At 49.3% G+C, this 23,100-nt stretch overlaps 1 protein-coding gene across 7 annotated transcripts in view; it reads right to left on the bottom strand.

Annotated features, from left to right (window-relative positions):
* The window catches only part of DNAH9 (dynein axonemal heavy chain 9), a 197,461-nt gene that overhangs the window by 145,514 nt on the left and 28,847 nt on the right, over positions 1–23,100 (bottom strand). For 4 of the 7 annotated variants that reach the window (XM_065034504.1, XM_065034502.1, XM_065034498.1 and 1 more), the window contains 13 exons: positions 21,045–21,211; positions 19,808–20,678; positions 16,683–16,813; positions 15,453–15,579; positions 11,899–12,051; positions 10,593–10,718; positions 9,722–9,961; positions 8,485–8,645; positions 7,308–7,464; positions 5,814–5,918; positions 3,008–3,165; positions 1,895–2,033; positions 415–702 (listed from right to left, as the gene is read on the bottom strand). In XM_065034504.1, coding sequence (XP_064890576.1) covers positions 415–702; positions 1,895–2,033; positions 3,008–3,165; positions 5,814–5,918; positions 7,308–7,464; positions 8,485–8,645; positions 9,722–9,961; positions 10,593–10,718; positions 11,899–12,051; positions 15,453–15,579; positions 16,683–16,813; positions 19,808–20,678; positions 21,045–21,211 — 2,823 coding nt within the window. Of the gene's footprint in view, positions 1–414; positions 703–1,894; positions 2,034–3,007; positions 3,166–5,813; positions 5,919–7,307; positions 7,465–8,484; positions 8,646–9,721; positions 9,962–10,592; positions 10,719–11,898; positions 12,056–15,452; positions 15,580–16,682; positions 16,814–19,807; positions 20,679–21,044; positions 21,212–23,100 lie in introns of those variants that run through there. The other 3 variants (XM_065034499.1, XM_065034500.1, XM_065034505.1) reach the window with 3 other exon arrangements.

The raw sequence follows: 23,100 nt of genomic DNA, 5'->3' as shown, positions 1-23,100 counted from the left end.
CTGGCCCCACTGGGCCACCTCTTTAGAAAGACGTGACCCTGAGACACAAGCAGATTTGACATTTGAGTTTGGTCCAGCCACTCTAATCACAATGGGTGAAATCCTCAGCCTGCAGATAAACTTCCAGCGCTGTTTATACCTGACAACCACCACCTGCTGAGGCTCTGCTCTCCAGGGGCTACATTTTGATGAGCCTACAAAAGTTGGCCCCTTTGTAAGCCCAGAGACTGATCCAATGCTGGCTTTAGGGGCAGCTGCAACTGCCTCAGACCCAGCACAGCTGACTGCCCTCCAGCGAGGTCTGCCTGCGAGGGCAATGCTGTGCAGAGCTCTCTCTGTAGAATCAAAGCTGTTTGAGAAAACCCAAACGATTTGATGGCGATGTGGGTGTAGCAGAAGATCGCCTGGTCTTACTTTGAGCACAAAGTTGTCTTCAGCCTGCAGGCGGAGGTCCAGCACAGCCTGCCTCACAAACGACTCAAAATTCAGGTCACGCTTCCGAGGCACATCCAGTGCAGGGAAAAGATCCCCAATCAGCCCCATAAACACCGGCACATCATCCGTCACAATCTTGGGGATGTTGAAGTCACGAAGAGAGCGCATCAGAACCTGATCTTCAGGTCGCTCTGGGTCATCTCGCTTGAGGGAGCCAGCAACAACTAGCACTGACTTGATGGCACGCAAGCCCCAGTCATAGTGATCCTACACAAGAGGAAGAAAAAAAAAGGAGGCAGGAGTTTATGCTTAGACAGTACCATGTAGGGCAAGAACCATCATCCCCAAACTGCCAGACTAGTGAGCAATGAAAATACATCTAAACCTGTTATTTGCATTGTGGCCAGAGACCTTCTCCAGCCTGAATGACCTGGTTTCCACCTTGGTACGTGAGATACCCGTCAGGGACAGTATTAAAGAGTCAGATATTTCAGCTGTTCAGACCATCACATGGGCTCACAGCTGGCAGTAAGACAGCAGTAGGATTTGCACTCCAGAGACCAAAGCAATTTGTTTCACTTAAATCATAAAGCAACTAAAGCAAGGCCAGCCGGCCCCCTGCATCTGCAGGAGCCACCAAGGCGAAAGGCTTGTTAGTCCACTATGAGGCCCCAAAGACCCAAGTTTCTCCACCATGCCCATCACAAGATGACAAGCCTGTTTGGTCTCAGAGGAGGTCCACCAGTAAGGGGCCAGTAAAGACATTGCTGAAAAAGTACCACAAAACGGCATGAGAAGAACTCTCAAGCCAACAAATGACTCTCTATATTTCTGTCTTGTTAACACCCTCCAGAGCACAGCTCGACAGGCTGGGAGGCCATGGCTTCCACCAGGCCCTCCAAGGCACAGCACCAAGTTTCTGTGACAGAGCATCTCCCACCCAGCCTCAGACTGGCACAGCCAAGATCAGGTTTCTATCATCGGGAACCCTGATTCAGCTCTCCTCTGCACGCAGCTTCGATCTATGCAAATAATGACAAGGAAAAATCTGATTTGCTTTGCACTGACAGTGACTCTAACACGACCTGGAACCATCAGGCTGAACTCAGAGAGGGACGACATAAACCCCTTGCAGACAGGAGAATCAATAGGAACCAAGAGACTGGAGAGCAAAAGGTCACTGAATACTACCCCAAACATGGTGTCATTTAAACTCACTGAAAGGTCTCCCATTAATGCAGCTGGCCAAATGCTTTTGTCCCTGCAGACGCTCTAGTAAAGCAGTCTGAAAATTTTATTGCTCTGATGATCAAAACCCTCTCTTCCCCCAGCAGCCAGTGCAAATGCAATCATTAAATAGAAGCTGTGAAGCGTTAGCCACGGAGCTGAGCAGCAGAGTGCCATGTTTCTGCTGATTTTGGAGATTCATCATACCACCCAGCCACAGAATCAGGCTCACCTGCTTGGACAGGAGCTCTTTGCAGAGTTGGTACAGAGTAATGAACTTCCTGGCTAACGCCCGGGCCTCGATGAATCCCTCAGCCACCAACATAATTTCACAGATCAGCTCAAAGTCTGGCACAACCATCGCACATGGCCTAAAACGACAGGCGAGAAGGGATTGCAGAACAAGTATTTCTAGACTACAGGTCTTACAGGCACCGCATTTGCAGCTTCATCTTCCTGGCCTTCTCTTATGAGCCAGGTCACCCTCTGCCTTCCCCACAACAGGGGAAAGGGACCTGGGGGTCCTGGAGACAGCAGGGTGACCATGAGCCAGCACTGGGCCCTTGTGGCCAGGAAGCCAATGGTACCTGGGGTGGGTTAGAAGGGGGTGGTCAGTAGGTCAGAGAGGTTCTCCTGCCCCTCTGCTCTGCCCTGGGGAGACCACACCTGGAATATTGTGTCCAGTTGTGGCCCCTCAGTTCCAGCAGGACAGGGAACTGCTGGAGAGAGTCCAGCGCAGCCACCAAGATGCTGAAGGGAGTGGAGCATCTCCCGTGTGAGGAAAGGCTGAGGGAGCTGGGGCTCTGGAGCTGGACAAGAGGAGACTGAGGGGTGACTCATTCATGGGGATCAATATGGAAAGGGGGAGTGTCAGGAGGATGGAGCCAGGCTCTTCTCGGTGACAACCAGTGATACGACAAGGGGCAATGGGTTCAAACCGGAACACAAAAGATTCCACTTAAAGTGGAGAAGAAACTTCTTCATGGTGAGGGTGTCAGAGCCTGGCCCAGGCTGCCCAGGGAGGTTGTGGAGTCTCCTTCTGTGCAGACATTCCAACCCGCCTGGACACCTTCCTGTGTAACCTCATCTGGGTGTTCCTGCTCCATGGGGGGATTGCACTGGATGAGCTTTCCAGGTCCCTTCCAACCCCTCACATTCTGGGATTCTGTGACAAGGGACAGAGCTCCTTTGCCCTGCCTGTGCGCGCCCAGACCCAGGCCTGTTGTGCAAGGCTGAAACTACCTGCGAATCCCCTATGCAAGTGAATTCCCCAAGGACATGAAGTCGAGCCTGGATGTTCCAAAAGACAATTTCTGCCAGGTCACAAACCCTGACCTGGACTCACCTGAAGAGAGCTTTTAAATTCTCAGGTAGCTCTGTTCGCCCTGCGTAACCAGGGTTCATGGTGATGAAAATGCCTACTGATGGTACTAAGTTGATGTCTTCTCCAAGAAAATTGAAGGATTTCTTCTTCTCCCGTATTGCATCCTGCACACTCTTCACCTAAAAATCAAGACAGTACTATAGTATCAGTGTTCAGTTACAAAAGACACATCAGACAACAGTGCTCCCTTCCTTACTCTTGGCATCATGACAAATGGGGCTAATCACTGTTTTATTTTTTACCGGCAGCATAAAGCTTTATACACTGTTTGGAGTATATCAGTATGGCAATATCAATTTCCCATCACAATCAAACTCCGGCAAAGCAGAAAAAAAGAGCTGAAGGGACTGGGAAGCCGAAGTGCAAAGGAGCTGCAAGACTTCACACCTTTGCTCCATAAGACAATGATGAACGTGGGTCAGGAAGAGCAACTCAGGAGCAGGAAATGTCCCCAGCACTGCCTGCATTCACCTTGGCTTTTGACATCACCTGCGGGACACTGCTCAGCACATCTCACAGCAAAAACACCACCAAAGGCTCCACCATCTCTGAACTAGCCAGCCCAGCACAGGCCTGATGTGTGAGAGAGATGCAGGGCCATTCACGTATCCACAACACAGTCAACACCCAAACACACTCCCCAAAGTCTATCACAACATGGGCCCTTTATTCCCTTCACACATCTCACCTCTCCCCACACCCCTTTGCTCTTCAGGACATCCCAAAACCCTCCTGTGCCTGCTCCGTTCCCTGACTAGGCCCACAGAAGGGGTAGCACCTCCCAATAAACTTGGCCTCAACTCAGTTGTAAACTGACCACTTGATATCACTTTTAAAGATTTTGGGATATCAGATGTTTGATTTAAAACCAAAACCACAAGGCAGAAGCTGTAAAACCTCTCCTGACACCTTCACTCACTAATATTATATTGGTTTTTATATTTGCCTGATTGCAGCTTCATTCTTCTCATTCCTCACCTTCCAAAGAGTTCACCTTTCTGCAAACCGCACCTCAGCGAGGGGCAAATCTCTCTCTATTCACCGCTCTAACCTCACTGCTGTTTGCCATCTCAAAGTAAAGCAATTAATCGAATTTTTCCCTGTAAGGAACCATATCGACATTAGCTGCATGAGTAAGACAGCCAATTAAACATCGCCATGGTAACACTCCTAATAGCAGCCAGGAGACACCATGATGGAATGACAGCTGTGCCGCTTTCTTCAGCTGCCACGCTCCAGCCAGGAGCGAGGGAGCCATTAGCAGTTGAGTCATTCCTGGGCTTCTTTTGTTCAGCTTCCCTTTATACTTCAAGATCCTCAAAGACTTTTTTTCAATCACAACTTTAAACTAGGACCTGACGGAAGAGAAATTGAGAGGGAATGATACATAAACTCTTGTACCTGCCTGGGGCTTCTTTGGGATGTCACATAAGGTACCAATTAGGAGTGAAAGAGATGAGAAGAATGAGGAGTTCATGGAGGGGTTCAGAACAATGTCTTTGACCAAAACATTTACAGAAGCGTAGAAACTTCTGAGCTTTATATCTTTCTATAATACTGAGCCCAAAAGGGGGTCCAGGAACAATTAAGCACCTCAATCAGATATTGGAATCCTAAAACATGAACTCAGCTGACAGTTGGATCCTGAAGAACTTGGGCACTTTGGCACCCCAGTTTTCAGCACTGAAGCCCCCCAAGGCTTCCCCTGTATAAAATAATCCCAGGTTTCCTCATGGGCTGGTAAGAGGAGGGGAAGGAGGACGCAAAGCGACAGATTTTATACAAGCACGGGAGCATGGGACTCTCTGGCGTGATGGGGAGGGCAGTCTCCTTTCCAGCCCTTCTCCAGGGATGCTGCTGCGCTTCACACAAGACTCACCAAGACAAAGCACTGAGCAGTTAAACTACAGAGGAGATGAGAAACCATTTGCCAGGGGAGACACCTATACACAGCTTGGCACTGCTCCAATAGCTCTGTCCCAGGTTTAATCCCACGGTGTCAGGGTACCCTGGGCAAGCACGTCAGCAAGGGCCGCAGATCTGCTGCAGGTTCCAGCTCCCGAGTGTCACCAGTTGACATTGGCTTCTGGGAGCACCACGGGGCCGCACACATTCCTCCCAGGAATGATGCCAGTTGGCCAGGAATACCTTCCAAAGCCACTTGGCAGAGTTGTCATTACAGACACCAGAACTAAATCCACAGCCGTATAGTCTTGGAGACAGGTTGAGAAAATTAATCCTGAATGTATTCCCATTTGCTGAGTATGACACACAACCTGTGCCTGACCAGGGGTGATAAGGAACACCCAGAAGTCCAGGGGATCTGCCCCAAACACCCCCCTTCCCCTCTGTGAAAATTATTCCCTACATTGCAGACTGAGCAGCCGCAAGTCAAGGCAGCTTCTCCGCCTTGAAATGATGTCCTGCAATTATCTCACAGCAGATTAATGACACGAGTGTCTTCCTGAGGAGGAACAGGTACAGAGCCATGGTGCACAGTGGTCTGGGAAAAGATGCTACAAAGAATTACCTCAGCACAAATGCTGTAACTGGGGGAAGAAAAGTGACAAATATGTTTGCAGCGCGTAACTGCGACATCTTGGCAGTGCTGTGATATTCATGTGATTAATCTTGAGATATAATCCCACACCTGCCTATACACAGAACTGAAACCAGCAATATGCAATTGCCGTTTTTACCCTTGTTCCAAAGGCTGCAGAATGGCTCTGCTCTGTTTGTATTTATTTATGAGTGTTTCTCCACTTACCTGTACAGCAACCACAGAAAGGACCTCAACTGAGATCCTGTTAAATTCATCAAAACAGCCCCAGGCTCCTGTCTGGGAAAGGCCTTTGTAAATATTCCCACAAGACTGGAAAAACAAAACAAAACAAAGATTACAAGAGTGAAATCATAAATGGAATCAACTCCAGCAAAAAATTGATTTTATTTCCCAGCCTGTTTATTTATAGCAATTTACAGTCTATTGTGGGTATTTAGAAAAGTGCACGGAAACAGCAGGCACAACTCAATTATAATATTTACAGCTCTGCGCAGCTTGCCACTTTATCTGCTAATTGCACTTTCCCGATATATCTGTGCACCAGTTTCATTTAAAGGTCACCTGTGCTGAATTACTGATGGCCCCATTTCCTGGGAGAGCCCATAAGCTGAATGAAATATGATCCAAGGCTACCAAAATCACTGTACCGTGCCAGACCGGCAGAGAGCAAGACTCAGCCTAATGATTCAGTGCTCTGTAGTGGCTGAAGCTTTACTATGTTTTGGTTTTATTCTGGGAGATGATCCTGAGAAAACCAGGACAGGTCCCTCCCCGTGCCAGGGGCTGCCAGGCTGCGAGCACGCCGAGAAGAAACGACCAGGGTCCAAGTATCAGCACAGCCTTGGTCTCAGCTGAACAGGCTAACATTTTTGAAGAATTTCACAGGAAATCTAACTCCAGAAAGGAAGGAAAATGTGTAATCAGGCAGAGAAGATAGTTTGGGTCTCTGCCTCCTGAAGAACCTTGTGCAAATCTTAGAGAAGGAAAGGGAGGAGGAGAAAAAGGCCTTCAGCTTAAAGGAGTGTAGCAGGGATTTGGAGAGAAGTGATTGATTACAGAACCCCAGCCTGGTTGGGTTGAAGGGACCTCTGCAGATCCCCCGGTCCAACCCCTGCTCACGCAGGGTCACAGAGCAGATCACACAGCTGGGTCCAGGGGCTTTGAATGTCTCAGAGCAGGAGACTCCACACCCGCTCTGGGCAGCCTGGGCCAGGCTCTGGCACCTCCCAGCAAACAACTTTCTGCTCCTGTTCAGATGGAGCCTCCTGTGTTTCAGTCTGTGCCCGTTGCCCCTCACCCTGGCGTTGGGCACCATTGAACAGAGTCTGGTCCATCCTCTGACACCCACCCTGAGATATTGATCCCATTGATCACATCCATCTCAGTTTCTCCAGCTCTCTCAGCCTCTCCTCACAAGAAAGATGCTCCAGACCCCTCAGCATCTTCGTAGCCCACCACTGGACTCTCCAGTAATTCGTTGTCCTTTTTAAACTGGGGAGCCCAGAACTGGACACAACTCCAGATGTGGCATCACCAGGGCAGAACAGAGGGGGAGGAACAACTTCCCTTGACCTGCTGGTCATACTTTTCCTAATGCACCCCAGGTACCATTGGATTACTCTCATCCTTCAGGTTTGCTCGGGCCCCGAGCATCCCCAGCCCCATGTGACAGCACTGTGGCCGAGGTGGGAGCCGTACCTTGTAGTCCATCTGCTCGGAGCAGTTAAACACATACACCATGATGCCCAGGGCTCGCCCCAAGTCTTTCGTAGTCTCCGTCTTGCCAGTGCCCGCAGGGCCTGCAGGTGCTCCGCTCATGGTCAGGTGCAGTGACTGGGTCAGGGTGATGTAACATCTTTCACAGCGAACGATGAAGGAAAAAAGGAAAGACTTGGTCCAACAGGTCAACTCTGGGCTGCAGGGAATGGCACTAGAGCAATGCACTCAGCAGAGCCTTTCCTCTGAAAAGCTGTACGTGAGCAGGGGTCATGTCTAAGCTGAAAGCCCTCTTGGCACTAATTACCACCTCTGCCCAGCTCTGTTTTCTCCAAGAGATACTTGTCTTCCACCAAGGTCTGCCCAAACCTCTTCATGTCCAGCTTGTGCTCTCTCTGGATCCTCATACAACTCATGGATATTGGGCACATCTCAGGCAGTATGAGAAAACGACAGCTTTTCTATGACCTGTCACTCACCGAAACCTGCTCAGGTGGCCTATGAATGATCCCAACTCAAAGCTGCAGCAAGCCCCAAAGTTTCTCCATCATGCTGATGATGGACACTGGGGAGGTGCCCACATGTGAGTATCTATACTACTTGTATAAGCCACAGAGGTGTAGTCAATATAGACAACCTGATGACACCTGGGGGCTTGACTCAGCTGACTAACATGGGTGACTAGAGCCACCTGAGATGCTCTTGGCTGCTGAAATGTCACATAGGGTGGAAAGATATGACAAGGGGTATATAGGAGACTTTTACATTTCTGGATTGGCAGCTGGAAGCCAGGTGGGACAACACAGAGTATCTCAAGTCACCCTAGGTGTCCCCACTGAGGCAACTGGGTAGATGTCTGCTTCAAGATGGGATGAAAGCTCTCTAGACTCAACAGCTGTATGGGCTGTGGACATCTTGTGCACAGGAAGACACCCACAAGTGTCTTAATGTGTGAGCTGAATCCCACCCTGCGATCTGATGTACAAATTCCCCAGAAGGTACCACCAAAAACCAGGTAAGAGTTAGAGCTCGGCCACTGGAGTGCTGGGACACGGAGAGAGAGAACAAGTGTGTCCGAACTAAATCCATCTTTGGTTGGCAACTCTCTCTCTACCTGCGTCACAAAGCCCAGCTACAATGGTGTGTCCCAGAGACTTACCTGTCGGTCAGCGGAGTGATCACAAGCCGAGGGGTATTGCCAAGGTATTCGTAGGAGTACAGGAACTGGGCGTCACAGATGTTGGCAAAGCAGTGCCGTTCCTCATCTGACCATCTGTGCCGGAGCTGTGACAGCCAAATGAAGGCCTGGGCATTGTCCACCTGCAACACACCCACAAACACCATCACAGGAAGGCCAGGGATGCCAGACACACGCAACTCGGGGGCAAAATAGTAACTGCTATAAAATGTTCATGGGGGTTGACCGGTCCTCACTGCAAGGCAGGTGTGGTGAGGAAGGCCACCTCCTTGCAATGTGGTGAGAAATGTCACCTCCCCATCTCCCATCGGTAAAGGGGAGGAACCAAATTAGTGACCACATTGGTGGGAGAGGAAAAAATTAATGGCCAAGAGAAAGAGCCTTACAAAAAGACTCCTGAATAGATTTAAGAAGCAGCAAGTCGTGAAGAGGGTCTTATAATGCAACCAGAGTGAGAGAAGGAGCAGAGGCCATCTAGACAGGGAAGAGGCTGCAGACGGCACCAAGGAAACAGGCTGGGGACAGGTCAAGGACAGTCATGGCTAGCGCTCTCTGCACAACCAGCAGGCGGGTCCAGATGGATCACTTCACCCCAGGCTGGACTGAGGCACCACTGAGACCAGCTGAGCCTTGAAGACAGAAACCCTGTGAGGAGCCTGGCTGCCTCTGAGAGGACACAGATGAGGGAAGAGCCACAACCTAACACATTCAAGGCACCTTCCCACCCACCTGCAGGGCTAAACACTTGGCATGGTGTCAGGGACAGGGGAGTAGCCTGGGAGAGGTGTTGCAGGAGAAGGGAGTCCCACAGGAGTTCCTGTGGCCCCACACAAGACCAAGGAGGCTACAAAGAACGAAGCTTGAATGCTTTTTCTTACTTTCTGAAGTCAAAACTGAGACTGAGTCCAGCAGCCTCCCAACACACCACCATCATCCACCAGCACATGTGCCAGGACAGCAGGACACAGTGCCGCGCTCTTGCTCCTGGTATGAATCTGCAGCAACCACAAGTTGGTGTTGCAGGGCCATGACACAGCATAGCTCTGCAGGCTTACAGGGGCTTTCTGCACACTTACCACAAACATTGTAGAAATAAATTTAGTCATATGTCTCCCATTGAGACTGGCAGTGATCTGAACGGCCAGTGGTTGGGCCCCCTGAAGCCCACAAAGAACCGTGCTGAACTGCCAACACAAACCTTCTGTGTTATCATCTTTGCCACCACGTCCCGAGCGTGCACATCAATGGTGCAAATGGTCATGATTTTCTGTCTGTCGCCCTTGGAGAGCTGCCCGATCAGCATGGTAACGAGGGTGTTCAGCTGGGTCACTTGCTTCTTGTGATATTCCTTCATCGCATTCTCGTAGCCTTCCTCCACCCTGGCAAAGGCAATCCCAACCTCGGTTGTCCACCAGATCTGGGTGCAGCAAAGAGCCACCTAGGGAAATAGGCTGGTTCACTCTCAGGGAAAAAAACAGAGCTTCCTTCTGTTCAAGAGTGTCTGATCCACAGGGAGATCAAGGATGAAGCATCCGTGACATGGAATTAAGTATTTTTTCATACAGTAGTCACAGCAGACAGGACAACAAGGATCTGCTCCGTGAAATTCATTTAAAACATCATATCAGTGATAGACACATTTAGCAGCTACTTATTAGTAAATCAGCACCTTTCACATGCCTGACACAGCAGAGGAGGAAGAGTTGGAGACCACGAGGTTGTCAGAGGTGCATCTGAGGGGCTCTTTACTCTTAACAGGCCTCACCACTTTGTTTTCCTGCTGCACCTCTCGCTGCTCTGTCTGTACAGACTGCACTGCCCAAGCCCCTGGGCTCTGTCACGCAACCAAGAGCCCCAACCAGAGCATGGAGCTCAGCCTGGAAACTCCATCAGGAGATGGCCAGGACAAAGGACAACTCATCCTCCCTCTCTCCTGGATAGCAAGGTGGAGGCCAAAAACATCCCTGTCCACAGCTACTGAAAGAAGGGAAGGACAGGACTGATGGGGAACCCAAGAGCTGCCTTTCCATGAGCCAGCCTGAGTGGTGGTGAGAAGCAGTGGCAGATACCTGGGCAGGATAGTCAAAGAGCCATTGTTCCCTTGGTTTTTCATCATAAGCCATTACGGCTTCTGTCATCTCATCTCTCACAGTAGCCCTCATGCTGTCTAGTACATGACTGAGCCAGACTTCAACCTGGAAAAGAGATTAAATTCCAGTAACACATTTGCTCTTAAGTGCCTTTGGTAATTAGTGAAGATAGGAAATGAGACAAGCATCTCAATTCTCTTTAGACTGGACATGAGGTGCTGGACACTGAACAGGCTCCCCAGGGAGGTGTCACGGCCCCAACCCGACAGCGTTCAAGAAGAGACTGGACAACGTCCTCAGACACACGGGGTGACCTGTGGGGTTGTCTTTGCAGGGACAGGAGTTGGACTCCATGATCCTGGTGGGTTCCTTCCAGCTCAGGACATTCTATGAGTTAACCAAACCTCACAGCCTCCTTCAGACCGGGTAGATTTGGCTAATTCTGGTACTGTAGGATTAGCATCTACTTCCAGACACCAAGAATAGAAGACAGATTTTTTCTTCTACAGGAGTAACCAAAATGAACTCCATCAATGAACAATTTGGTTGGGTGTATTCCATCTCCAGGCCACAACAGAATCCCTGGTGGGATGTGGGCACAGTCTGCCAGCAGCAGAAGAGAGATGCTGCCAAGCTTGGGAACACAATTCCTGCTGAATTTCATATTTCACGGGCAAAGCCCTCAACAAGAAAACAGACTGAATGCAGCAAGCTCCATTGCTGGGGAGCTCAGTAGCCGGTATTATGTACTTTAGCTTCCTGAAATAGTCCATGGAGAAAGGTGAAACTACCAGGATAGGTAAACTGAGCAGTAGCTTGATTCTTACATTTCATACTTTAACTCGTGGTATGAAATAATGAAGATTTGAGAACCAGGTAAAAAGCCTTCTCCTACCAAACACACCCGTGCAGAGGTACTATGGAACAGCTCAGTTTCTTTTCAATCTGCATCCCCTCCTTCACTGAGGATATTTGTAGCAAGCTTTAAGACCAACCTTCAAAACGTCTTAGAAAAAATCAAATTAAACACCTAGTCAGAAAAAGGGCACAGCCCTTTCTCCCACAGTGGACTGTGACATCCATGTCCCCCCTCAGTGAGGACCTATCCAGAGTGACACCAAGGGCTGTGGTGTAAGGAGGTACTAAATCACCACCTCTTCCAGCTTTTCTCATGAATCAAAGGAGAGCAGTGAAGCTCTGCGACGTCTTGGCAAGAGATCTCGCACGAGGGGCAGGGGAACAGACTCCACCGGACAGTTTTGATATACAAGGACTTCTCTCTCACCTGCCCACTGCAGTCACAGGGCTCGCTGAAGCTGACGTATTCCTCCTCTCTACTGTACATTCCCAGGCCAACCTTGGTTGGCTTTTGCTCAGAGTCCAGTTGGAATTTCATCCTGGCCAAGCTGTCAAAGAGTTTGGAAAGATGACGTTGCACCTGCAAAATGGGTTGTATAAATAAAGCAACCGAGATAGGACGAGCAGAATGCAGATCACCATACATGTCACAAGCAAAATCACATTAATGAAGCAAGATCTTGGATATTTTGGTAGCACCACATCTTCTGAAACGTGGTCAAGATACTGCCAACAAAAGCCTCTTGCTGTCTCTTGCAATACTTCCACCTATTTCTACATAATTCAGAAAACAGTCATGCCTTAATAAATCATGTTTCTCCATTGGGAAATCTTCCATACAGAGCAAAAGCATAGAAAACATTGAAACACCTCATGACTCCTATCCCAAATTTCCCTACATGTAGTGATGAGAAGTCTGTAGCCATTTCTGCACCTCATCCCATTCTCAGCACAATGTGGAGTTTTCTTCACTATGAACTTCCCTGTTTTTCCACTACTAGAAACTGATTTTGTGCCAGTGAAAAATCCTGAATTCTCCTTCGTGGAGAAGAAAGACCTTTATTTCTGCCTAAGACCCATGATCAGCAGTCCAACAGCCCAGACCTCCTACAGAACACGCATCTTCACCAAAAGCATTCTTCCAGAAGGAAAAGAATGATTCAGTTCTTCCCTGTTCACCTCCATCTGAGTCTGCAAAGCCAACAGGGAGATGCTGTGGGCTCTCAACATCAGCATCTGCCTGCTGGGAGCTGAGCAGGTCACCAGCACTTCTTCCAGACCACTGCTCAACACACAACTGCATCACTGCGCGCCCCACACCGACAAAGGCGAGCTTCTCCTAGGACTGACGTTCCCACAGAAAGGGGCAGCTCACAAAGCAATCCCAGACAGGAGCTGCCTCTCTCTACAGCAGAGAGGTAGAGAGACCCCCATAGGGGAGATGAGAAATGAGGAAAGGGACCTGGGGGTCCTGGGGACAGCAGGGTGACCATGAGCCAGCACTGAGCCCTTGTGGCCAGGAAGGCCAATGGTACCTGGAGTGGATTAGAAGGGGGTGGTCAGTAGGTCAGAGAGGTTCTCCTGCCCCTCTGCTCTGCCCTGGGGAGACCACACCTGGAATATTGTGTCCAGTTGTGGCCCCTCAGTTCCAGCAGGACAGGGAACTGCTGGAGAGAGTCCAGCGCAGCCACCAAGATGCTGAAGGGAGTGGAGCATCTCCCGTGTGAGGAAAGGCTGAGGGAGCTGGGGCTCTGGAGCTGGACAAGAGGAGACTGAGGGGGGACTCATTCATGGGGATCAATATGGAAAGGGGGGGTGTCGGGAGGATGGAGCCAGGCTCTCCTCGGTGACAACCAGTGATAGGACAAGGGGCAATGGGTTCAAACTGGAGGTTCCACTTAAATATGAGAAGAACCTTCTTCCCAGTGAGGGTGGCAGAGCCTGGCCCAGGCTGCCCAGGGGGGTTGTGGAGTCTCCTTCTGTGCAGACATTCCAACCCGCCTGGACACCTTCCTGTGTAACCTCATCTGGGTGTTCCTGCTCCATGGGGGATTTGCACTGGATGACCTTTCCAGGGCCCTTCCAACTCCTGACATTCTGGGATTCTGTGTGAGATGCCCAATGCTCTGATGCTTTCAGAGAAGTAAGGGTGGAGGTGGATTTGTCCATCTAATTCTGACTCACTGACTCACAAAGAATTACAACCCTCCCTCTCACGAGCTGTGCTGCAGGTGGACACAGCTTGGTAGTCTCCTCACACACGTACAAGCAGGGCCAAACCCTGGGAGGTGCTAAGTACCTCCAAGAAGCAAAGGGCACTCAGCATCCCCCCAGATTATAGAATCATTTTGGTTGGAAGAAACCCTCAGGATCAAGTCCAGCCATACCCTAACTCTGTCACTAATCCATGTCCCTAAGAACCTCGTCTAAATGCCTTTTAAACCCCTCCAGGGATGGTGACTCCACCACTGGCCCGTGCAGCCTGTTCCAATGCCCGACAGCCCTTTGGGGAAGAATTTTTTTATAATATCCAATCTGAACCTCCCCTGGCACAACTTGAGGCCATTAAGCATATCTCGAGGCCATAAGCATATCTCTTTTCAAACGTAAGTAAACCACAGAAACTTTTTCTTACATGTAGAAGTTTGTGGTCACAAATCCCCGCTGCCCCTTTCCAGACCCTGGCCAGTCTGGAGGGTTCGGACACAACTCCAGCACTTGGTGCAATCCCGCTGCCGGAGCCCGAACACACCTGAATCTGCACAAGTTCAGTGCCCAGTTCATGAGGATAATGTCATTGTGTATTTAATCCTCCTTTAGGAATCATCAGACTTTGAAACTACAGTGGAAAGGCTGAGAGTGTATCTATGTATGATCCTGCTTGACATTTACTTTGAATTTACTGCAAATACTTTTGAATAACAGAAAACACCAGGAATTTCTTCTTACTCCATAGAGCATTTCAACACAGTATCTTTGCTTCCTGTGTTTTTTTTTTCCCTCTCTATTTTAAATATCAATCAACTATGTATTTATGATACTCTGTGGGCTGAAATCACCCAGCAGCAGACACAGATAGAAGGAGCGTTAAAGGTTAGAGGTAAACAACATCATTTCCAAATACACATGCAAACCTGCTCCATTCCTGTGCTCACATAAATACTGAAAATGGAGGAAAGCCTGAAGAAAGCGAAAATACTCGCTACTGAAAGATGGAATTAGGAATTTGTTCCTCATCCAACACTCGCCCTTTGCTGTGAACATTTTGAGTGGTTTTACATACCAACGCCTGAATAAAAGATGCGTCCTAAACAAGGCCAAGCAGAGCTGTGCAGGGGTGGGTGGCAACCCAAGGGAGTCCTGCCTTGGCCACAGCCACTGTCTGACCACCAGCTGTCTTACCTTTTCCAGGCTGTGTTCTGCTCTTCCCCTGTAAACAGGCCATCCCAAAGACCTTTGCATGGGGGAAGGAAGAAGTGGCTGACTAGCAAATGTCTCCTCTGCCTAAAAACAGAGACGTCTCCAAGCCATCAGTTGTCAACACTGTCACATTTGAATGATCGGTCTGTGGCTCTTTCAACAGCAGATGCTGTTTGGTGGCATCCCAGCTTGGGGAACCAAGGTCAGCAACAAGTTTTGTCTGAGATCCTCAATAAATGGTTTCTCCCAACCTCATTGTATCCCAGCAGAAACAAACCCACTGTTTTTATGGTATCAAGAACATAGCTCTGCTCTGTGCAGTGCCTTCAGAACCATCTGCAAGCATCACCAGGGACAGATGGGACAACAGAGAGTGCGCACGTTGCCTTTCAGAGATGACAGATGAAGGCCAGCCGTGAAAGAGTTATTGTTAATCCCAGTGAGGGTGGGAGAAAGGGCACTCAAGAAAGAACAAGCTACAGCTGAGTCCCTAGACAGCATCTTCCACCGTGACATTACCGACAGCTGGAAAATGTGAAGGTGACATAGTGCAAGGCTTACCAGCTGCGGGTTGGTGCCATTGGAAAGAATATCCAATAAATCTGCTGAAGAAACAAAGTAAAATCTGGGAAAGGCCAACCTTTTCATGTCCAAATATTCAGCCAAAGCCTTCTCACACAGGGACAGCCTGGGGAGAAGAGCAGAAAAACAGAGCCCAGGACAGGCAGGTGAATATCCTTTCATGTGTCGTGCTACAGTTTGGGTTATCGAGCAGATTCTCCCCTCCCATGGGGATATGCCAGACATGAGCTGAGCCCGCAGGCTGGTCCTTTACAGCATTTTCCAAATAGATCAACAAAGCACACAGCAACTCATAGACCTCTCTCCACTCCCAAGGGTCAAACAGACAAGAGTCAGAGAATCCTCATAAAAAAGCAGAAACACAGGTGGAAGAAGAGGCTAGAAAGGGTTTGCAGTCTGACTTACTGATTTAGACAAGCTCGTAACTGCCACAGGTGATTTCACACTAGGATGAAAGTTTCCAAAACTGCTTTTATTCTAACGAGCACATTTTAAAGTCTGATTCAAACCTACTCAGCTTTTTGTGCTTGTGAAGCCTGAAAAGAAACTTGTTTGCTCTGTTCTAAAATGAATCTCTCAATGTTTACATGTTAAACTGCTGCTGAGCTTTCAAAGTTCATAAATAACATGCAGCTAGTCCTCTGTGGGGAACATGGGCCTTATCTGTTTAGGAAGTGAAATTAAATCTCTATTTTAAATGGATAGTTATTACTGACACAACAGCTATCACGTTAACTTCTTAGGTGTGTTCCAGGTAGAGTAGCTCATATGTTAGGTGAGAACTGTATCCATCTCAGGATATTAAGGTCTTTCTCAGGGAGTCTAGTTATACCATCTGTGAAGGGTACACATGCAGAGATAATTTTGTTAATTAAAGCACATGGGCTCAGCTCTGCTGCAGATATCCCTGCTTGGAGTTCAAAATAGATATTTAAGACACCGAATTTGGGGTGGCAGTGAGGCCACATGTTATTAAAACCGACTGAGCTTTGTATGCGTGCGAATCAATATTCAGGATAAGAGTTTGCACATACGCAAGCCAGAATCCACTTTGAGGGCTTCAGGGTGATGGATCACAAACAAAAAGACTTGATGTGTGAATGCTAAGAATGCACAGTCCAGGAGGAAAGCCTTGGAGCACAGGTTAAACCAACTTATTAGAGCTGATCCTGGTCTCTGACAAAATCCTGGGACTGACGTTCTACCTACCTACTCTGAATGTCCTCCAGTTGTTGGGACAGACCTGGCTTATTGGTGGCCTCAACTACATTTGGGGTTTTCTGAGCTTCATAGGCCAGTTCTTTAAAGTCCACATCAATCCCTTCGAAGCGTTTGGAGTCCTAAAAAGCAACACAAACACATTCACGGTAAAACATGGATTTTGTGCTAAAGGTCTCCATCCTCTGGGTGCTGTCTTTGGGTTGAGGGGAAAACTTTGTGTCCAGTGCAGACAGGGACCTCTCCACCATTCCAGAACAGCTCTTTCACCGACTTGCCTGAAATTAGTCTTCAAACAGGCACTTGCCTTCTTGTCACTGTATCCCAAAGGGGTTGTGGATAAAGTGCTCCATGCAGGAGGCAATGTCTGGGACCAACCATTTTCATGGAATTGAATTCCCCTTGGAAAATCTCATCAATCTCCCTCTCCCACGTCCAGGTGAAATACCAAGTTTCCCTGGCTGCAGCAGCAGGAGATGCTCCCATACCAGGGAAAGGCTACCAGCCCCATGTGAGTGCACTCCTCCCCTCCTGCTACAGCACAGGAATCCCAGCACCCATCCACAAAACGGGTATGATGACTCTTGCAGAGGAGAGCCCTTCCTTGCCTTCAATAAGGGTATGGAAACCCCATGTCAGCACCAGAGGGCCATATCAACAATTATGCTCCATATCTAACAGGGACTCTGAATTTCTGGAGCTAAACACAGAAGAATAAAGCAAGCTATGTTCAAAACGTCTCTGCTCCTCCCTTCTTCCCAAGTCAGGCCTCCTGAGTGAGGCAGGACACTAAATAAGTGTTCCAAGCTGTCCAGGTAACACTTCCACATTACCCTGTGCTCAGCCCCAGGAGCAAGGCTCTGTCTGGAAGGTTGAGCCCCCTCTGCATTCACGCTACGGATCCAGCTTCAGGTGAGCATCCCACGGCCTGTCAGCACATCCCCCCAGCCCTGGATGCATCCTGAGGGTGCTCAGCTCCAGAGGCTTTGAGCTTCAGCCTTTCTTTTAGGGAAGAGAGGCTGCTGACTGAGCAAACAGCGTCCCTGGCAGCCAAGAGAGACCTGTGTCCTGGTGCATCCAGCACAGCACGGCCAGCCGGGCAGGGAGGGGATTGTCCCGCTCCACTCTGTGCTGGGGCGGCCTCACCTGCAGCATTCACTGTGTGCAGGGCTGGGGACACAGGAGGAAAGGAGATAAAGCTGCTGGAGAGTGTCCAGAGGAGGGACATGAAGTTGGTGCAGGGTTTGGAGGTGAAACCGTCTGAGGAGCAGCTGAAGTCCCTGTGTTTGTTGAGCTGGAGCAGAGCAGACTGAGGGCAGAGCTCATGGGCTGCAGGTTCCTCAGCAGGAGCAGGAGGGGCAGGGTGAGCTCTTCTCTGTGACAGTGACAGACCCCAGGGAATGGCAGAAGATGTGCCAGGGAGGGTCAGTGGGACATGAGGAAAAGGTTCTTCACCCAGAGGTGCTGGACACTGAACAGGCTCCCCAGGGAGGTGTCACGGCCCCAACCTGACAGTGTTCAAGGAGAGACTGGACAACGTCCTCAGACACACGGTGTGACCTGTGGGGTTGTCATTGCAGGGACAGGAGCTGGACTCCATGATCCTGGTGGGTCCTTCCAGCTCAGGACATTCTACTGAGATACAGACAGCTGCCCAGCAGGATGCAAATGTAAACCATGATGCAATTTCATACATGACATTAGATAGCTCCTGGATATTAACAGCTTGCTAGCACATGGTACAGCCTCAGGGCACTGCTAATCAGCACCTGCATATATTGCCCAGTAGCGAGGTGTGCCCAGAATCATAGAATCATTTAGTGGGAAGAGACCATTGAGATCATTGAGTCCAACCATAACCTAAATCTAGTACTAAACCATGTCCCTCATCTATACATCTTCCAGGGATGGTGACTCCAGCACTGCCCTGGGCAGCCTGTTCCAATGCCCCACAGCCCTTTGGGGAAGAAATTGTTCCCCAGATCCAACCTCAACCTCCCTTGGCGCAACTTGAGGCCGATTCCTCTGCTCCTGGCGCTTGTTCCTGGGGAGCAGAGCCCGACCCCCCTGGCTCCAAGCTCCTTTCAGGCAGTTCAGAGATCAGAAGGTCTCCCCTCAGCTCCTGTTCTTCAGCTGAACCCCCAGGTCCCTCAGCCGCTCCCATCACACTTGTGCTCCAGCCCCTCACCAGCTCCGTTCCCTTCTCTCAACTCGCTCCAGCACCTCAAGGGCTTTCTTGGCACGAGGGGCCAAAACCTGCCCTGAGGACTCTCAGCACAGTGTGCTGTCTGAAGCAGAGGGAGGAACAGTCCAAGCAGAGCAGAGTGCAGGGCTGGAGACAGAACAGTGTGTTGTCCAGGGGTCACTGGGCTGCGCACATCCCCTCGTGGGTGTCCGTCCCACAGCCGTGCTGTCAGCCATGCTGCTTGTGAACAGGGACGGCGGTGACACAGCCAACTGTGGGTCACTCGTGAGTGAAAGGTGGGTTCCTCCACAGGGCTGTGAGTGGTCCGGAGAGGCCAGGAACAAGCTTGGAAGTTTTTCTAAATAATCAAGGGAATGGGGAATAAGACTGGAAGCTGGACTCAAAGACAACCCTGAGGAGGTCACCACCCTGAGGAGGTCACCAATGACAACTCTGCTCAATTTTCTGAGGCTGAAGTGGAAGAAGAGCTGCTCTCCCCCTGCACCAGCACTGGAGGCGGGGAAGCGGATGCTGCAAAGCTGCCTGGTCCAGCTCTGATTTGACAATTTGCACCATCTGAGTAATTATCTCGGTCCTCTCCCCTCCAAGGAAAGAGGGAACATGTCTGCATCACTGAAGGAAGCCAGGAGCCTCCCGCTCAGCCTCCAGGAACTGTGCATCTGCTGTGCAGTGGTGGAGGGGAGGAAAAACAGTTTCTCAGCAGGGCTCAGGCACAACCTACAGTACAAAAACATCCTGGGGCAACACTGGGGAAACTGCTGTAGCATTAAGGGAGCCTCCAAGAAAGCAAGGTAGCAAGAGAACAGTCCTGCTTAGGGGAACCTGGCATTATAGATAACTTTCTTTTGTGTAATGGAGGCTTTTCTTCAACGCTTTCCACACAGGAAAAATAGGATTTGGGGTTTCATACCTCAGGAAGCTGTGCCCGTATATCTTCTGAGCCTATGAATATGCTCTCCAAGTGAGACCAGGTATGCTGCACTTCAAACCAGAGAGAAATGACGGAATCCGTGGTGGACAGCTTCCTCTGCCATATGGACACTTCCTCCAAGAAGAAAGCAATATATTTGGATGTCATTAAATTCTGCAGCTGCACCTGGTTGTCTTCTAAAGTTTCTATGAGTTCCTCGTCTGACTTCAGCAACGGGATGTTTGTCTGGGGGTGAGGCTCATACTGAAACTCCATGGTGCTCCAAGTCATTTTCAGCTCCTTCAGGACTTTCTCCATACTCATTTCTCGTACTGCTTTGTCCACAATGCCACGAACCTCATCCTCAAAGTTATGGAGGTTGAGCTTCAGGAGGTCAGCCAGCGTGGTGTCCGAGTCCATCACAAACCTCACACCCGTCACCTGCATCAGCTGATTCCAGTGCCTTTCTCTAATGGCGGGATTTTGAAGTTCTGCCACAGCTTTCAGGGCCGTCAGCATGTTCTTCACCTTGCTGTCCAGCCCACTGAAAGTATCCCACGCCCTCACCTCCTTATCTAAATTCCGAATCTCTCTTGCAAACTTTTTACACTCCAGATCCATGTTTTCCACGTTAATATCCACCCATTTGGTGGTCTGCCAGTCATCAAGGCAAGTGCCCACAAGGGAGATCATATCCCAGAGCTCTTTGAGAAGACACAGCTCCTTTCGGCACTGCTTCAGTTGTTTATAATCTGGTACCATGACTTCAAACAGACCAGCTGATTCATAAATCGAGGTCATGGCTGACTCCATTTGTTTAATCTCAATGTGCTTTGTATCCAGCAGTTGATAAGGCTTTTTGGTGTCAAACCTAGAAAGAAATGTTTATTCTTCATAAGTGATATTGTAACAACTTCTAAAGAAAACATAAAACAAACGGTGCCTCTGAGACACAAAGCAGACATGATACGTCTATAGTACCCATTGATGGTGCAGCCACATGGCACTACTGACAACCCCTTAAAGCGATATTGTGCACTCAGCATCCAGATTGAATCTCTTGCTAACACCGGACCGTGTTTGCAGGGACAAAACACCCAGGGCATAACACATACAACACTGTGAGCAGGTAGGAAATGTATGCGAGGGTTCGAGAACACGTCCTCAGGACACTCGGAGATGATCCCATGAAGATTTTTTTCCTCAGGGCTTCTCTGATGTTATAATTTCACTGTACCTGAATGGTGCTTCTTTCCGAAATCGCTCTCTGAATCTGTGCTGCCCAACATCAAACGCCGCACAGCTCTTGCGCAGAATTGTCATTTCGTTCGCCTGCAGAGGAGCCACATGCTGTTTCACAGCTATCGCCAGCTTCTTTATATTGTTCCATTTTTCTGGCAGCTCCTGCAAGCAAAATTTAAATGACGGTAGGCAGTATTTGCTATTTGATATAAGCTGTGTCTGATCTGTTTATGGACAATCACAGAACAGGAAAAGCAACAGATTCCGTGCCTAAAACTGCGAGGAAGTTTTGTTGTGATGCAAAAGCTAAACACGCAATTTGGGATAAAACTTACCAGTTATTCACAATTTTGAAGACTAATGAAGACTGAGACCTTAAAACTGACTGCTCTGATTGCAAAAACATGTTAAATAACTTCAGAAGAAGGGTCCCAGACTAGATCCTGGGCTCCCAGGATGGCTCAGTGCTCGAGAGAGCATAGTCCTCCTGACACCGAGACCAGTGGGACCCAGAGCTGGCTGGAGTCAGGAGGGTGGGCTGGGGATGCAAGTTCATCAGATCATCTGGCTTCCCGGAGCTAATTGAGAAACAGAGCCTGGGAAATTTCCTGCCAGCTCTTAGAGCAGAAGATATTATGCCAGAGGGACTTCTACAGAGCTTTCTGGGGCAAATCCCTCCAGCCTGCCTGTATAATATTAGTACTAAATAAGACCGTTTCTTTCTCAGGTCTGCATCCACTCTGCTGGTGAACAGCACTGCTGACAATCCACCCTTTGTACCTGGGATTTTATTTAGAAAGAGATTTGATGTCTTCTCACTAGGCTTCTCAAGCCAAATGCTCATGTCAGACAGTGACACCAGCCAGGGCTCTGCTGTCCTCAAGTCCCACAGCTTTGCTTTCCCACTTCCCCAGGTACTGTGCAAGCCTACAGGAAAGACTTTGGGTTTCTTTTCATCCCAGTGCACATAGCTGAGGAAACTAAGGGAGATCCACCAACACTATGCAAAGAAGGGAAATAACCTGGAGGCAGCAGAGGTGGCCAGAGCGGGGCCAGTCCCTCCTGAGGGGTCTCTTTCTGCCACTTTATGTTCCAGTCTCTGTAGAAATCACTATCCACGACCATAGCAGGGCACACATGGAGCTGCTTCCTTGTCCTTCTCATACAAACTACCAGCTCCAGCCTATCCATCTCCATGGCCATGGAGAGAGCGGTACCTGGAGGAACTTACTTTGGTTTTCCTACTGTGTACAGCAGTGAATGAATTATTCAACTATGTGTTGCTGTCACTTGCCAGAAAGAACAAAACTGTTTCGTTATCTCCTGCATCTAAATGGCTGCCCTGCATACCTCATTTCTTCTGTCAGAAAAATAAATCAGTTGTTCAAATCTACACACACAAACAGGCACCAAACAAGCAGCTCTTGGGCAGAGGAATCAGCAGAGCCGGGTTCCCAACAGCACCATTTTTTATGCTGGACTGAAGCTGTTGTAGCAGCTAAAACATTCATGTAATGCAGCTCTTCTGGTTTTCAGGGTGTCTGTAGGAATCCAGTTATCTTTAGGACCCTTCACTGTGTCAGATTCGGTGATACAACCACCCATGGATCACGGTTGCACCAGCAGAAAACTGGGGGATTGCTAAACCCCACTCAGGTCCCATCCAAGCCTGCAGCAGAGGGAGGAACTTCTCCCCAAAAAGCTCTGCCTTAAACCTGGTGTCCTACACAGAGTCCTCTGCCCACAGCACCCTGTGACTACGGGGTATCCATCAGCAAGTAGCCACACGCTCCTCCACCATAACATGGTGGCTGCTGCCAGTTGCCCAAGGCTGGCTGGGCATCCCATAGGCTTTTCTAACCTTCACCTCATGGTCCCCTGTCCAGAAATGAGAAGAATTTCCTGAAGAAAAATTGATTCATCAGGGCCAGATGTGGAAAGGTGCTGAAATACTTTCATAATGTGCTACCAGTGATGTCAGGCAGACTTGGTGTTACAGACCAAGTGGAGGACTGAAGTCCTATGAGAAGGCGACTCCTCTGCCAACATTA

The sequence above is a fragment of the Columba livia genome, chromosome 18 (genome assembly GCF_036013475.1).
Source record: "Columba livia isolate bColLiv1 breed racing homer chromosome 18, bColLiv1.pat.W.v2, whole genome shotgun sequence".
Lineage (NCBI taxonomy): Eukaryota > Metazoa > Chordata > Aves > Columbiformes > Columbidae > Columba > Columba livia.
The sequence above is the reverse complement of the archived record's forward strand: the minus strand, read 5'-3'. Positions and strand labels throughout refer to the sequence as shown.